Source organism: Erpetoichthys calabaricus, chromosome 12, assembly GCF_900747795.2.
Source record: "Erpetoichthys calabaricus chromosome 12, fErpCal1.3, whole genome shotgun sequence".
In the NCBI taxonomy this organism is placed as follows: domain Eukaryota; kingdom Metazoa; phylum Chordata; class Cladistia; order Polypteriformes; family Polypteridae; genus Erpetoichthys; species Erpetoichthys calabaricus.
Genome location: NC_041405.2, coordinates 130,013,098 through 130,031,352, shown reverse-complemented (window position 1 = coordinate 130,031,352; position 18,255 = coordinate 130,013,098). Strand labels below are relative to the sequence as shown.

The 18,255-nt window shown below is 41.4% G+C and overlaps 1 protein-coding gene across 1 annotated transcript in view; it reads right to left on the bottom strand.

Moving 5' to 3' along the window:
• Positions 1–14,465: 14,465 nt before the first annotated feature.
• The window catches only part of si:ch73-40i7.2 (FYN-binding protein 1), a 39,982-nt gene continuing 36,192 nt past the window's right edge, over positions 14,466–18,255 (bottom strand). The window contains exons 13-16 of the mRNA XM_028816184.2: positions 17,836–17,998; positions 17,056–17,089; positions 15,526–15,560; positions 14,466–15,107 (exon numbers count right to left, since the gene is read on the bottom strand). Coding sequence (XP_028672017.1) covers positions 15,088–15,107; positions 15,526–15,560; positions 17,056–17,089; positions 17,836–17,998 — 252 coding nt within the window. The 3' untranslated portion in view covers positions 14,466–15,087. The remainder of the gene's footprint in view (positions 15,108–15,525; positions 15,561–17,055; positions 17,090–17,835; positions 17,999–18,255) is intronic.

Genomic DNA, 18,255 nt, shown 5'->3' with positions numbered 1-18,255 from the left:
AGGTATCCTGTATTTAACCCGACCAAGGAACTTCCACTACAATATACAAGCATGAGTAACAAGAAGAAAAGTCAGAAAGAACCGGAAAAGAAACTTAAAGCTGCATCAAAGTCCGGACAGACTTCCGGCCTGAGTGCAAGTGTAAGGTATGGCCTCACGGAGACTGACCTGGAACAGGCAGAAGAGTGCGCAGAATTCCTAGGACCCCACTCCATTGTATCGTCTCCAGTCGAGAGTGAAAATGGGAGCGAAGGCGCAAGTGATACAGGTCGCGAGGGATCGCCGATTTCTGAGGATCATTCGAGACTAGAAAGGGCTCTGCAGGACGTGCTCTCATCTACTCATCGCGAGCCTGTAACAGGAGCTGCATTTTCACTTGCGGAGCACGAAAGCAGAAGCGAACTGTCCGAACTGAAAGAGATGATCGCTACACAGAAAGAGATGATCGCTACACTGGCCACTGCCATGGTTACGGCCATGAATGAGCTTAAGAAAGATAACACAAATGATCTTAAGAAGGTGGCCATTGAGCTCAAGAAGGATAACAAAGATAAGGAAACGCGTCTATTTAAACGTTTCGACATGAACTTTAAAGGCATGTTGGAGAAATTAGTGGAACACATTGAAGAAACTAATTCCAAACTGAAAAGGCTTGATGATCATATTAATGACGTTTCAGATCAGCTGGAAGACGTTAAGCAGGGACTCACGGCTCGAGTGGAAACAGCGGAACAAATGGCATCTAACGCCGATGAAAAAGCCACAGCTGCGAACTCGGAATACAAAAAAACTTGGAGACAGACTTGCAGCCCTGGAGGATGGGTGCAGAAGAAATAATATAAGAATTGAGGGTATACCTGAGAAACGAGAAAGCTCAAGCCCAGTGAAATTTGCAGTAGAATTACTGTCTAAAATAATTGGAGATGACTTTAAACTCGACAATGAGATAGCCACGGCTTATCGCACAAAGATACCAAGCGCCTTTAAACCTAGGTCTTTTATTGTCCGCTTCGAACGACTAAGATGTAAGCTTGATGTGATGGCACTTCTCAGACACAAGCAAGAGATTATATTCGAAAATAATCTTATTCGTATTTTTCCCGACTTCTCACCATCAACAGCTGCAAAACGCAGATCCTACATCGACATTAAAAGGATGCTATGGGAAGCCGATATCAAATACAGCCTCTTGTATCCTGCCAAACTGAAAGTGGAAGTTCAAGATCGACATTATATTTTCTTCAGCAAAGAAGAAGCTGAAAAAGAATTAAAGAAGCTGTTTCCGACACTTTTTTGAAAGCTAATTAAAATTAAAGAGCCGTATTCTATCAAGGCACGGGAAGGACCTATGATCTGATCGCTGGATCCATGTTTAAAGAGACTGGTATTATAATTATACATCCCTTATTTTCTTTTTTTTTTTTTTTTTTTTTTTTTTTTTATCTGGACTTTATATGTTATATGTTTATGTTTTAATCAGAGTTATAGAGTTATAGACGTGAGTGTGAAAATGTGGAAGTGATTAAAGTAGGATTCGTTTATTTATTTATTTTTTTATTTATTTTTTTTTATTTATTTATTTTTTTTATTTTACTATACCTTAAAGTAGACTGTTTAACTTCATACCCTTGGTTTATTGCTTGTTCTACTATTTATACAATTACCACTATACTATTACAGTAGGAATTACCAGGTTTATCCTAGACTAGTTTTTAAAATCATTCCCAGGGTTGTTTTTTTTTTTTTTTTAATCTTAATATCTTAACTTAAAAGCGCTGAAGATTATTTCAAGCTTAAATATTGTTAATGAGAACATTTTCGGCAGATAGTATTAAGGATTTAACTGTAAAAGATATCTCTGTTTTAATTCTGTAACGCCGCTGCAGGGTGGGGTTTGTTTTGTTTCGGACGTGCTCTGTCTCTTCGTATGGCAGAGGACTGGAACATCGCGAAGTGGGGTCTAGCCTCATGTGGGTGGCAAAATGGGGGGGTGGGGGGATAAAGGGGGGAGAGAAGGAGAGCAGGTTATATCTAATCTATTCTTATAATCCTTATAATTATAAATATCAATGCAACAACAGGCTAACATGCAACAACTCATGGGGAATCTTGAAACTAAGATTAAAACTGCCATATTACCAATTAAAACTATAAATGACATTAAAAACTCAGAATCAATGTCTCCATATGGGACAGTTAACTTTGTGAGCTGGAATGTTAAAGGCCTGAATCACGAATTAAAGAGAAAGAAAGTATGCTCTCACCTAACAGGCTTAAACGCTAAAATAGTATTTCTACAGGAGACCCACTTACTAACCAAGGATCAGTTCAGATTACAAAAAGACTGGACTGGCCAAATGTTCCATTCTAGCTTTATAAAGAAAACTAGAGGGGTGGGAATTCTCATACATAGAACAGTTCCATTTGTAGCATCAGAGGTAGTGTCGGACCCTGAAGGGAGATATGTGATGGTCATGGGCAACTTATATAACAGTAAAATGATTTTGATAAATGTTTATGCACCCAATGTTGATGATAAGGAATTCATACAAAATCTATTTGCATCCATTCCCAATGTGAACACTCATAAAATTATAATGGCTGCGGACTTTAATTGTGTTTTAAATCCACTCTTAGATAGGACTTCTGTGACAGGGGGGACGACATCTAATACTGCAAAGATAATTACACAGTTTTTAAATGATCACAACTTATCAGACCCCTGGAGGTTTCTTAACCCAAACTCAAGAACATATTCGTTCTACTCACCAGTGCATTATAGCTACTCAAGAATTGATTATTTTTTTATAGATAATAATTTCCTGCCTACAATTAAATCATGCAAATATGACACAATTGTTATCTCTGACCATGCCCCTCTAGTCTTGGAGCTAAAATCAATAAGCCCCTCATACTCACCTCGCAGATGGCATCTTAACCCTCTTTTATTGGCAGACGAGAACTGCACAGAATTTATATCCAAACAAATCAGCTTCTTCCTAGAGACAAACACGTCCACAGAGGTTTCTGCAGGAACACTCTGGGAAACTCTAAAGGCCTTCTTAAGAGGCCAGATTATTTCATATCTTTCCCATAGAAATAAATTAGAAACCAAGAAAGTGTCAGAGCTAAGAAATGAAATTACTAGAATAGATGAAGAACAAGCCAGGCGTCCAAGTGAAGCTCTTCACAGGAAAAGGCAGGCCCTGCATACAGAACTTAACATCTTAACAACTAAAGAAACTGAACAACTTATTTATAAGTCTAGACAGCATTACTATGAACACGGAGAAAAAACTAATAAGCTTTTAGCTCAACAAATTCATAAACAAGAAGTTCACAATGCAATACCAGTAATCACCAACAAGAATGGAGAAGAAATCATCGACCATAATAAAATAATGCACACATTTAGAGATTACTATAAGTCTTTATATTCCACTGAGCCCAAAGAAGACAACACGCAATCTAATGCATTTCTGGATAATTCACAAATACCACAAATAGATGCTTTAAGTGCTGAGGAACTGGATAAACCTCTAACGCTAACAGAATTACTAGACGCTATAAAGTCACTACAAAGCGGGAAATCATCAGGCCCTGATGGTTACCCCGTAGAGTTTTATAAGAAATTCTCCACTCAGCTAGCTCCACTCTTATTGGTAACATTTACAGAAGCTAAAGACCACCAAATACTACCTCAAACATTTCGACAAGCATTAATCACCGTCTTTCCTAAACAAAATAAGGACTTGTTACAATGTGCATCATATAGACCAATTTCACTCCTGAATAATGATGTTAAGATACTCTCAAAAATCCTAGCTAGAAGGATGGAGAAAGTGCTGCCCTCGGTAATATCACAAGATCAAACTGGATTTATTAAAGGCCGACATCTATCTTCAAATCTCCGACGCTTGTTTAATGTTATATATTCACCAGCAAAATCAAACACCCCAGAGATATTACTATCATTAGACGCAGAAAAGGCATTTGACATGATCGAATGGAATTACCTTTTCACTGCATTGGAGAAATTTGGGTTTGGCCCGAATATTTGTGCTTGGATCAAACTACTGTATACCAGTCCAGAAGCTTCAGTTTGTATTAATAAAATTTGCTCAGACTACTTTAAACTAGAACGTGGTACCAGACAAGGATGTCCCTTGTCGCCACTGTTGTTTGCAATCGCTATTGAACCACTGGTGGTTCACTGCCGAAATTCTTATCAGATAAAGGGGATTGTCAGGGAAGGACTGGAACAGAAAATTTCTCTATATGCAGATGATATGGTCTTATATATATCGGACCCAGAAAACACTGTCCCTGCTGTTTTAACAACACTAACAGAATTTCAAAAGATATCTGGTCTTAGAATTAATCTGAATAAAAGTATACTCTTTCCAGTGAATTCACAAGCATATAATATTAGATTAGACACCCTACCTTTTACCATAGCAGATCAGTTTAAATACCTAGGGGTAAATATCACAAGTAAACATAAAGCTCTTTATCAACAAAATTTTGGCGTCTGTATGGAAAAAATTAAGCAAGACTTGCATAGATGGTCAACCTTTCATCTCACTCTAGCCGGAAGAATTAACATTGTTAAGATGAATATCCTTCCTAAACTTCTCTTTTTATTTCAAAACATTTCAATATATATCAATAAATCGTTTTTTAAACAGTTAGATTCAATAATAACCTCATTCATTTGGAACTCAAAACACCCACGTATCCGAAGAGCGACCCTACAAAGACCTCAGGCAGAATTGTGGCATGGCTTTACCTAATTTTCAGTTTTATTACTGGGCAGCAAACATACAAGCCATAAAAACCTGGACACAAATAAATGCACATACACAGGCTTGGTCTGCAATAGAAGTAAAATCCTGTAGTACTTCTTTATATTCCCTGCTCTGCTCTCCAATAAATGAAAGTTATCGCAAATATACTAATAACCCAATTGTGCTTTACTCACTCAGAATATGGAACCAAATTAGGAAGCATTTTAAGATGGAAAATCTTTTATCAGTGGCACCTCTGCAAGGGAACCACCTCTTTCAACCTTCACAAGTATATCCAGTTTTTAATACCTGGAAAAGTTTTGGGATTAAAATGCTCAGAGATCTTTATATAGACAACATATTTACATCTTTTGAACAATTACGTTCAAAATTTAACCTCCCAGCTACACATTTCTTTTACTATCTTCAAATTAGAAATTTTGTTAAACAGAAATTGCCCGATTTCCCCCACCTTGCACCCTCCACAATGCTGGAAAAAATACTGCTCAATTCTGAGGAAACAAACACTATTTCCGCAATATATAAAATCTTATTAGAGTCCCTACCTTTCAAAGATCCAAGAGGACATTGGGAAGAAGATCTCTTAATCAATATATCAGAAAAGGAGTGGAAGGTAGCAAAGCAGAGAATTCACTCGAGTTCTATATGCGCAAAGCATAGAATTATTCAACTAAAAATTATATATCGAGCTCATCTGTCTCGCTTAAAACTGTCCAAAATGTTTCCAGGCCAGGATCCAACCTGCGAGCGCTGCAACCAAGCTCCTGCCTCACTGAGTCACATGTTCTGGGCCTGCACCAAACTAACATCATTTTGGACAAAAATTTTTAAGTGCCTCTCAGACAGCCTTGGTATCACAATCCCTCCTAACCCACTAACAGCTGTGTTTGGTGTCCTTCCAGATGGACTTGAATTGGAGAAGGACAAGCAAACGGTGATTGCATTCACTACACTCTTGGCACGCAGACTTATTTTGTTAAATTGGAAGAATCCTAATTCTCCTCTTATAAGTCAGTGGGAAACCGATGTTTTATATTATTTGAAATTGGAAAAAAATCAAATTTTCAGTTAAAGGATCTGTACAAAATTTTTTCAAAACTTGGCAGGATTTAATCAATATTATTTTAGAATAAGAGAATTAACTATTATTGCATTTAACTCCCTTCTCCATCTCTTATTTATATAGATATTTACTTCTCCCCTTCTTTTATCTAATGTTGCCTTATTAAAAAGCTTAAAGAAATTTTCCTTTAGCTAAGCTCTCCTTCTCAGGGGTGGGGTTTGATTTGTTGGGTTATAAATTGATCTGTTTGTATGGAATGATTACAATGAAAATTAATAAAATAAAAATATTAAAAAAAAAAAATAAGGAATAATCGGTGCTTTCATGGAAACTAAAAAGAAATGTCTAATGTTAGAAAGGTTATTTTTAATTTAATAGGGGGCCATAGAAGTTTAAGACATCATCAGACCTTAATGTTGCAATGTTAAATAAAACAATACATGTGCAGAACAGCATGTGGAAGATTATACTCACCAAAGAAAATGTAATTAAAATAACTACATTTGTAATCAACTATTTAAGGCAGCGATTTAAAAATTAGGAGGCATTCTCAAACCTGCTTGATCCAGTTTGATGCCAGTGGTGGGGGGACTATCCTGGCGGCATTGTGCACAAAGTTAAAAAAACAACCCTGATCAGACTGCAGTGAGATGTACACCACCACATGCTCATTCTGCAGTTTTTTTGCAAACTCTTTGGGAATGTAGGAGAAAAACCTAACTACTTAGTGAGAACATTCAAGTGCAAATAGATACTGAACCTGAACCCAGTCGTTGAACTCACAGTACCACTTTAGTGATTTATGTGCCAGAATAAAGTATAATTTGTGATAAAGAGAAAACCAAGAACAAACCTTCCTACTGGCTGCAGATGGCTTAGCTGATGCAACTGAAGTGGTATTATGTATCTACCAGTGCTAGTCACTCACTTTACCATATTAATGTATTAATATGTACACTGTTAATTGGGTACATGCTACAGTCATATGCTGAGCTGAATGATCATGATATGTTATATGTGTGCTGCATTCAACGAAATGCACTTAAGCATCACTCACATAATGTGAAAGAGACCACAGAAGGCAGCACAATGGCAAAAACCACAGTCCACGGAACTAAAAATAAAACAGCAGTACGTTGTCAGTCCAGGAGGTTCTTTTCTAAAACTTTATGTACCAGCTGCTGCTTTGCTTTTATGCATAACTTAACCAGTGGGCCAATTATTTGTGGTTAAAGCCAAGTCAAAGTAAACTTTATTGTCATCTCAAGCATATACAAGTATACACAGAGATGAAATGACAAAGCTCATGGCCCATAGTGTATACACAGTGCAAATAAGACGAGACAAGGCACACAAACAGACAAACCATGCAACATGCTATTTTAATAGGCAATATGCCAATACAGTACCAAGACCTATTAAATGTAAGTTCCATAGTTCAATGCAGCAATGATCTCTTCGCATAATAGTTAAAGTAATGCTGAAACAGGAGGGAGAGATTGCAGTCTAGAATTACAGGGTATGGTGGAAGATCATGAGGGGGCTGTATTGTGGCGAGGAGCCTGACAACCTGAGGGAAACAGCTATCACACAGCCTGACAGATCTGGCTCTGATGGTGCAGTGTCTTTCTCCAGAAGAACGAAGAATCTGGGAGAGGGGTGAAAAGTGCCCTGTACAATGCAGCAGATCTTGCAGACACAGTGTCTGAAGAATGGGTCTTCCAGTGAAGGAAGAAGCACTCTGATGACACTCTCGGCTTACCACACTATGCAGTCTCTTGAGGCCAGACATGCTACAGTTACCATAGCAGACCATAATATAGCTGGTAGGAACACTCCCGATGGTGCCTCTATAAAACTTGGTGAGTCTGCCATTCCATCTTTTTTCTTCTGCCATAATGAATGAAAAGTCCACTAATCTCAACACATTTCAGCTGGCACACATCTCTACGATGCTATGTGAGTTGGAATGTGTATCTATTTCACAACTGGATGATTCTCAACAACCTAGTTAGGTGGACAAACAGAAATAGTGAGCCTTGTCCATTTGTGTGCTCCACTGTCTTCTCCTTTGTGCTGCTCATGTGAGAAAGTCTACTATTCCCAACTGTGTGTTGAATTGAAAGAACAGATGACAAGAATTCAGACTAACAGTGTACATGTATGCATTGTGGAAATATTCTGACTTGGACACGACCAGGCATACACAGAATGTCCCAAAACACACGTTTATTACACCACACAAGAACACATTGCACCAATCACCATCAAATAGTTGTTCAGACTCCTTTCTTTCCTTATTACCGCCTCCAACTCATCCCAGGCAAGCTCCGTCCTCTTGTGGGGTGTGGCGGAAATGCTGCTTGTGAGTTCAGATCCTCTTCTGGCAGCACTTCTGGGTGTGGCAGAAGTGCTGTGGACCACTGTTTCGGAGCTGTCCAGGCACTCCCTGGTGGGGGCCACGTTCCTTCATAGGGTTGAGCTTCCAAGCTCTGTGACCCCCATGTAATCCCCACGCCCCTTTATGGTCCAGGGAAGATACTGCCCTTTTCCCCGGTGGGGCAAGGTCCCTGGACATCTGTCAGAACATGTGTATGACAAAGTGTGGCTCTCTTACGAAGTGTTGTGGAGCTGCAGAATGTTTGGTAGTGAGATATGCATTGTCAGCCTTGTCAAATGAAAACGGAAACCTTTGGATGGGTACATGAAACAAACTCAGAAGCTTTCTACCATGATTTTTAGGATTTATATGACTCACTGCACTCTTTCAGTATTGTTCCATCCCATAGTTGTCCAATTTTGGCAGGGACTCTGTCCAAGCCAATCATTTTGACTGCAAATTGGCTTGTCCTCTCCTATCAATGGCTGTTCACATGTAACGTTAGTCAAGTAGCAGTTATAGTGGCAAGAAAAAGTGCGTGATTCTGCATTATTGCATTAACTGGTCATAAAATGTGATCTAAACCTCATCTAAGTCACAAGTATAGACAAATGCAATATGCTCACACTAATAACTCACAAACAATTACAATCTCTCATGTCTTTATTAAACACACATATAAAAAATGGACAGTGTGCTCTAGAAAAAGTAAGTGTAACCTTGAATTTAAAAAACGCTCGGACATTCTTTGGCAGGAATAACCTCTACCAAACAATTCCGGTAGTTGTGGATCAGACCTGCACAATGTTCAGGAAGAATTTTGGACTATTCTTCCTTAGAGAACTGTTTCAGGTTAGCCATATTCTTAGGGTGCCCTCCTGAGATCATACCACAGCATCTCCATTGAGTGAATATTTGAGCTATGAGTGGGCCATTCCTAAAGGTGGGTATTCTTTTTTAGCCATTCTGTAGTAAATGTACTTTGATGTTTGGGGTTATTGCCCTGTTGCCATCACCCAACTTTTACTGAGCTTTAGCTGGTGAACAGTCACCCTGACATTATTTCGTAGGACAGATTTATAAACTTACACATTCATTTTTGATGATGGCAAGCTGACCAGTCCTGGAGTCAGCAAAGCATTCCCAAATCATGATGTCCCTTCCACTGTACTACACCATTGGGATGATGTTTTCATTTTGTTGTGCTGTTCCCTGTTTTCTCCTTATACAGTTAGGTCCATAAATATTTGGACAGAAACAACTTTTTTCTAATTTTGGTTCTGTACATTACCACAATGAATTTTAAATGAAACAACTCAGATGCAGTTGAAGTGCAGACTTTCAGCTTTAATTCAGTGGGATGAACGAAACGATTGCATAAAAGTGTGAGGCAACTAAAGCATTTTTTAACACAATCCCGTCATTCCAGGGGCTCAAAAGTAATTGGACAAAGGCTATTTCATGGGCAGGTGTGGGCAAGTCCGTCGTTATTTCATTATCAATTAAGCAGATAAAAGGCCTGGAGTTGATTTGAGGTGTGGTGCTTGCATGTGGAAGATTTTGCTGTGAACAGACAACATGCAGTCAAAGAAGCTCTCCATGCAGGTGAAAGAAGCCATCCTTAAGCTGCGAAAACAGAAAATATTCATTCGATCGTTTTGTTCACCCCACTGAATTAAAGCTGAAAGTCTGCACTTCAACTGCATCAGAGTTGTTTCATTTAAAATTCATTGTGGTAATGTACAGAACCAAAATTAGAAAAAAGTTGTCTCTGTCCAAATATTTATGGACCTAACTGTATACTGCTGAAAATTCTTCCTGAACAATGCAATATCCATCCATCCATCCATCCATTCTCTTCCGCTTATCCCAGGTCGGGTCGCGGGGGCAGCAGCTTGAGCAGAGATGCCCAGACTTCCCTCTCCCCGGCCACTTCTTCTAGCTCTTCCGGGAGAATCCCGAGGCGTTCCCAGGCCAGCCGGGAGACATAGTCCCTCCAGCGTGTCCTGGGTCTTCCCCGGGGCCTCCTCCCGGTTGGACGTGCCCGGAACACCTCCCCAGGGAGGCGTCCAGGAGGCATCCTGATCAGATGCCCGAGCCACCTCATCTGACTCCTCTCGATGTGGAGGAGCAGCGGCTCTACTCTGAGCCCCTCCCGGATGACTGAGCTTCTCACCCTATCTTTAAGGGAGAGCCCAGACACCCTGCGGAGGAAACTCATTTCAGCCGCTTGTATTCGCGATCTCGTTCTTTCGGTCACTACCCATAGCTCATGACCATAGGTGAGGGTAGGAACATAGATTGACCGGTAAATTGAGAGCTTTGCCTTATGGCTCAGCTCCATTTTCACCACGACAGACCGATGCAGAGCCCGCATCACTGCGGACGCTGCACCGATCCGCCTGTTGATCTCACGCTCCATTCTTCCCTCACTCGTGAACAAGACCCCGAGATACTTGAACTCCTCCACTTGAGGCAGGATCTCGCTCCCAACCCTGAGAGGGCACTCCACCCTTCTCCGGCTGAGGACCATGGTCTCGGATTTGGAGGTGCTGATTCCCATCCCAGCCGCTTCACACTCAGCTGCGAACCGATCCAGAGAGAGCTGAAGATCACGGCCTGATGAAGCAAACAGGACAACATCATCTGCAAAAAGCAGTGACCCAATCCTGAGCCCACCAAACCGGACCCCCTCAACGCCCTGGCTGCGCCTAGAAATTCTATCCATAAAAGTTATGAACAGAATCGGTGACAAAGGGCAGCCCTGGCGGAGTCCAACTCTCACTGGAAACGGGTTCGACTTACTGCCGGCAATGCGGACCAAGCTCTGACACCGGTTGTACAGGGACCGAACAGCCCTTATCAGGGGGTCCGGTACTCCATACTCCCGGAGCACCCCCCACAGGATCCCCCGAGGAACATGGTCGAACGCCTTTTCCAAGTCCACAAAACACATGTAGACTGGTTGGGCGAACTCCCATGCACCCTCCAGGACTCTGCTAAGGGTGTAGAGCTGGTCCACTGTTCCGCGACCAGGACGAAAACCACACTGTTCCTCCTGAATCCGAGGTTCGACTATCCGACGGACCCTCCTCTCCAGAACCCCGGAATAGACTTTTCCAGGGAGGCTGAGGAGTGTGATCCCTCTGTAGTTGGAACACACCCTCCGGTCCCCCTTCTAAAAGAGGGGGACCACCACCCCGGTCTGCCAATCCAGAGGCACTGTCCCTGATGTCCATGCGATGTTGTAGAGACGTGTCAACCAAGACAGCCCTACAACATCCAGAGCCTTGAGGAACTCCGGGCGTATCTCATCCACCCCCGGGGCCCTGCCACCAAGGAGTTTTTTGATCACCTCGGTGACCTCAGTCCCAGAGATGGGGAAGCCCACCTCTGAGTCCCCAGGCTCTGCTTCCTCATTGGAAGGCATGTTATTGGGATTGAGGAGGTCTTCGAAGTACTCCCCCCACCGACTCACAACGTCCCAAGTCGAGGTCAGCAGCGCACCATCACCACCATATACAGTGTTGACACTGCACTGCTTCCCCCTCCTGAGACGCCGGACGGTGGACCAGAATCTCCTCGAAGCCGTCCGAAAGTCGTTCTCCATGGCCTCCCCAAACTCCTCCCATGCCCGAGTTTTTGCCTCAGCAACCACCGAAGCTGCATTCCGCTTGGCCTGCCGGTACCTATCAGCTGCCTCCAGAGTCCCACAGGACAAAAGGGACCGGTAGGACTCCTTCTTCAGCTTGACGGCATCCCTCACCGCCGGTGTCCACCAACGGGTTCGGGGATTGCCGCCACGACAGGCACCGACCACCTTACGGCCACAGCTCCGGTCAGCCGCCTCAACAATAGAGGCACGGAACATGGCCCATTCGGACTCAATGTCCCCCACCTCCCTCGGGATGTGGTCGAAGTTCTGCCGGAGGTGGGAGTTGAAGCTACTTCTGACAGGGGGCTCTGCCAGACGTTCCCAGCAGACCCTCACAACACGTTTGGGCCTACCAGGCCTGACCGGCATCCTCCCCCACCATCGAAGCCAACTCACCACCAGGTGGTGATCAGTTGACAGCTCCGCCCCTCTCTTCACCCGAGTGTCCAAGACATGTGGCCGCAAGTCCGACGACACGACCACAAAGTCGATCATCGAACTGAGGCCTAGAGTGTCCTGGTGCCAAGTGCACATATGAACACCCCTATGCTTGAACATGGTGTTTGTTATGGACAATCCGTGACGAGCACAGAAGTCCAATAACAGAACACCACTCGGGTTCAGATTGGGGGGGCCATTCCTCCCAATCACGCCCTTCCAGGTCTCACTGTCATTGCCCACGTGAGCATTGAAGTCCCCCAGCAGTACGAGGGAGTCCCCAGAAGGTATGCCCTCTAGCACACCCTCTAGGGACTCCAAAAAGGGTGGGTACTCTGAACTGCTGTTCGGTGCATACGCACAAACAACAGTTAGGACCCGTCCCCCCACCCGAAGGCGGAGGGAGGCTACCCTCTCGTCTACCGGGGTAAACCCCAATGTACAGGCTCCAAGTCGGGGGGCAATAAGTATACCCACACCCGCTCGGCACCTCTCACCGGGGGCAACTCCAGAGTGGTACAGAGTCCAGCCCCTCTCAAGGAGATTGGTTCCAGAGTCCAAGCTGTGCGTTGAGGTGAGCCCGACTATATCTAGCCGGAACCTCTCAACCTCACGCACAAGCTCAGGCTCCTTCCCCTTCAGAGAGGTGACATTCCACGTCCCAAGAGCCAGCTTCTGTAGCCGAGGATCGGACCGCCAAGGTCCCCGCCTTCGGCCACCACCCAACTCACACTGCACCCGACCTCCTTGGCCCCTCCCATAGGTGGTGAGCCCATGGGAAGGGGGACCCACGTTACCTCTTCGGGCTGTGCCCGGCCGAGCCCCATGGGTGCAAGCCCGGCCACCAGGCGCTCGCCAACGAGCCCCACCTCCAGGCCTGGCTCCAGAGGGGGGCCCCGGTGACCCGCGTCCGGGCAAGGGAAAACGCCGTCCAAATTTTTTATTCGTCATAGGAGGTCTGTTGAACCGCACTTTGTCTCATCCCTCACCTAGGACCAGTTTGCCTTGGGTGGCCCTACCAGGGGCATAAAGCCCCGGACAACAGAGCTCCTAGGATCATTGGGACACGCAAACCCCTCTACCACGATAAGGTGGCGGTTCGAGGAGGGTGGAGTGTCAAGCTGGTCTTTGGCAAACATCAGGCATGCTGCAATGTTATTTGGTGAGTGGCACAGGACACCATCTATGTTCAATGTTTTGCATATCTTAGACTCATGAACACAGATGTTAACCTCTTCAAGTGATTCCTTCAAGACTTTAGTTGTTGCTCTAGAGTTCTCTTTTACCTCACTGTGCTTTCTCTTTTGTACTTTTTGAGTTAACTTGGCTGGGCCCCCAATTCTAGGGAGAGTAGCCATAGTACAGATCATCTCCATTCCAACATGCAGTAATTTGCCTAACTATGGACTGATGAATATCTCAACTCTTTGAAATTATTTTATAACCTTTTCCAGCTTTATGCAAATCAACAATTCTTGATCGTAGATCTTCTGAGATTTCTTTTTTTGTGAGGCATGCTAAACATTAAGACTGTTCTTATGAATGGAAAACTCAAAATATTCAAGTCATTTGTTTTATTGGGTAAAGAATCTTTAAATCACACCTCCAGTCTCATTTCATTGCTTGGGTTCCAGGTTTATCATCTCCTGACTCCAGTTAGATTTTGTTGAACTTATCAGCCTAGGAGTTCACATGTTTTTCCATCCTACACCTGTGAATATTTGAATGATGTATTCAGCAAGTGCAAGAATGATACAATAATTTGTGCATTATTCGATAAAACAGATTGTTTGTGTTCATTATTGTAATTTACATGACCATCAGACCATATTTTCAGATAAATGTTTAAAAATTAATACATAAATGTGGTTATTTTGTAAGAGTTCACATACTTTTTCTTGCCACTGTACATGTTGGGAGGGGCAATAGACATACAGGTGGGAGTGAATGAGGGGAGCTGGAGCCTATTCCCAGCAGCATTCAGCACAAGGCAGTCCTTGTTGGGATGCCAGTAGACCACCCACTCTCAATCATATCGGACCAATGTAGAGTTGCTGCACATCTTTGGCATGGACATTTTCCTTGTTGCATTATGACTCTCCAGACACTTTGACTAAAAAAACAAGAATTCTTTTATTTGGGGTACAGTATATACAAGGCAAATACGAGTTAGTGTGAACAACGGTACTAGGTCAAAGAAAATAAATTATCAGACACACAAATTCTGTAAAATCACACAAAGGATTTTTGTTTTCCTTTCAAACAGCTACAAAGTCTGACCTTGTTAGAACTTAACTATCTTGTGGGCTGAAAAATTCTAGGAGGATATCTTTAGTAGACGTGTCACAATGAATTGCTTCTCCTTGTCTCCAGGAGAAGGTGAAGAAGATGATCTTTTGTTGACACAGTGTGACTAGATGTCCAAAGGTGTGAACATCTTTAACATACATTCACAGTCAAATGAGCATGGGAAAGGCGTTATATAAATAAAATGTATTATTATTATTATTATTATTATTGTCACCATTATGGCAGCAGGTTAATCCTGGTTGAAACAACATGCAGACATGCACAATGAAGCTTGGTGCAGGGTAGAGCAGCAGGGTGAATGAGGAGGTACAGGGCAGCTTCTCAGGTTTCATGTGTTCTCATCTGTCATGATGAGAAGACACTAAATGTTTCAAAAATAAAGCAAAATGAACTCTTTGGCCAAAAAGCACTCATAGGATGGGGGCTCAGGTTGTCAGTCATTGTCGTAGATATCTGTTTAGTAAAGAAAAGTGACAACATTAGATAGATAGATAGATAGATAGATAGATAGATAGATAGATAGATAGATAGATAGATAGATAGATAGATAGATAGATAGATAGATAGATAGATAGATAGATAGATAGATAGATAGATAGATAGATACTTTATTAATCCCAAGGGGAATTCACAACTTTAAGAAGTTCTCTACCATATATAGTGGAGTAAGACTTCCCAGTAACTGCCCAGCTACCCCATAAAGTATTTCCTGAAATAATGGAATTAAGATCCTTTGATCCACTCATTTTTTAATCTACTTAGCAGGTTATCTGGTGGATTCATGGTTTTTGTATCTTCTTTCTTTAACATTTTTATGATATTCTAAGTTTATTCTAAAAAAGTGGTGTTAAAATTTTAAATTGATACCAACCACTGCTCTCGACATCATCATAAATGTCTCCTTCCCTGAAACAAAATATTTTAAAGACATGTTAGATGAGATTGGAAGAGAAGGATTATTTTTATGTTTTCTGACTGTCTAAGGGCACAGTTTTCAAACAATGTGTTTATTTAGAGAGACAGCACATCACAGGAAATGTCACCCATCAGACTTTTAAAGCACAAGGTTACCATTTCATACCGGTCGTGAGAAATTCACTTAACCTTCTCGCAATAAACCGTGAACATTAAACATCCATGGCATGGCATTTACTAGTGATAAGTGAAACAGAAGCTTTCATTTGAATGCGGTTTTGAGGATCTGACCTTAATATCTGTTTCACAAATGATTTTGCAGTTGTGAAATGCAAACCTCACTGAACAGTTTTTTGAGGTTTTACAGGTTTTTTGGCTTTGTAACATATGCAGTGCATACCACAGCAGTAAAATCAATTCGTTAACATCACCATTGAGGAGTCCAGTGCTCTGTTTAAAAGACACAGTAAATGTACCATTGTGCACATTACTGTGTTTTTTATTTCACAGGAAAACTCAGTATGTGAAAAGTCGATGTTACGAAGCAACCCCTTCCTCCCACCAGGAAGTGCCTTATGGTAGTTGTAGATATACACACCTGTGGTGTTTTTTTTTCCACTATAAATCTTTATTTAAATATTTTGTGAAATATATTTTTATTCACTTTACTGACTAAATTCTTTCAAACCATTCATTTAAATGAATCGATTCATTTGATTCATTCGATTCTTATGATCCATCAGATTGGGGGTACTTGTACTTGCGCTTTAAACATCTACCTGTGAAACGAAAAATGCTGACGATATCACGCATGCACTACAGCACTCCTTTGAGATCTGCTGAATTTCATTGTTTAGTTTGCGCTGATGAATCAATGACTCATTATCAATGACCCAATGAAAAGCATTTAAAGAGAACAAATACATTTGTGAATCTTCCATCACTAAAGACTGACGCATGTGGAGATAATGAATGAAACAGCTTCCAGATAGCAACTAAATCCCATTCATGCTGTGTAAAAATCAAATGACAATTTATTTTTTGAATTTCTTTGTAAAGCAAAATACTGAGATTCTCAACATATTCTATTTCACATGAATTGATCTTTCAGCCATCATTAAGGGGGTAATTTGTATAAAACTCCTGAAACTAATCCAAAAAAAATAAAAACAATTATGGAAAGAATCACCTAACTACCTTGTAAGACAGAAGTGCATCTCAAAAAATGTCTAAGCCAGGATGTGTCCGTTTCTAAGTGTCTCATGTAACACTACATATAAGCTTAAATTCTCTGTAAAGCCTAATAAACTACAAGGCCCTATACCATTTAGAAAATCACAAATGTCTGACAGTAATTTCTTTCAGGAGCTTTTAATTGTAAAAGTAATACAAAATAAAGGCTGATATTTAAATAATCCCATTTCAGTCCCACTGCCATTTTAACACCTACATGCACATTTGGAGTGCAAAAATATGTCATACTTACGCTTGTAGAAGAAGAGACCTAGGCACATAACCATCTAAAAAAAGTGAGAAATAACCAAAGATTAGCAATTTTTTTTTCTGTTGCCATTCATCCACTAGTTTGGGCTGGTTGCTAATGGACGTTCTAGCAATAGGCCCACCTCCACCAGGAATAATTCACAGACATAAAGGTCATGCCACATGACGTGACTTTTCTAGTAATTTTCAGTCGTAGCCTTTATTTAAGTCTTCTTAAGCAATGCAGGTGTTATGTGTTTATTCATCCTGAAGAGAGATCACATGCCAGTCCAGAGACTAATTTAACATACTAAGACAGAGAGCCACCTAGTAGTAAGTATAGTGGATGGAAGATGAACAGTTTGCTATAAGATTGTATTATTTTGTAGCACTCATTGTCTTCTGCTATTTTGGGCATATCATTTATAATGCATTAATAAATGTGTAACTTCATCTTTGTCTGTTTTAGTCCTCGATGCTGTTGCCTGAGATCATAGAATAAAAAGTAGTGTAACATATAATGGCAATAGCAGGAATTTGGGGTTATTTTGTTTAAATCTATATGATAAAGAGTAAAAAGGAGATAATAGGATCACTCTAGACCCTAACACGACAAAACAAGTGTCTACATGCTTTTGATGTCAACACTATGCTTAAGACACTTTGGACAGGTGTGAAAGTGGAGGTTTTATGAACCAACTGAAATTCATTTACATGCTGCCATTTTGGACATAAATCCTGAAATAAAAACATTTACCATCACCAATCCCCATGTCCCACTCACATTTGCCCTTCTCGTTGCGGCAGATGGCTTTCTTCTCATTGACAAAGAGGATCACACTAAGGATTTCTCCACGGGACAAAGACAGGTCCTTCCCGGAAGCTTTCTTAATGTTGGCATTGGGATCCACCATCATACGACAGAGTACTTCAATTGGCCCATCAAACTGTAAAATAATTGTGTATATCTGATTATGTAAAAAACCTTCAAGATTGTAGAATATTTTCGTGAACAGAGATTCGTGAGCTATGTTGGCTTGAATGGTCAATTCTTATAACAATTGATCTTATGTTCTTATATCATATAGGAATGACATCAGGCCTCACTGACTGTCTTCATGGATTCAGGTGGCACCATTATATCTGTTTCAAAAATAAATTCCTCCATTCTTTTTTTATTTCTTTTACCCAGACATCAATTAGT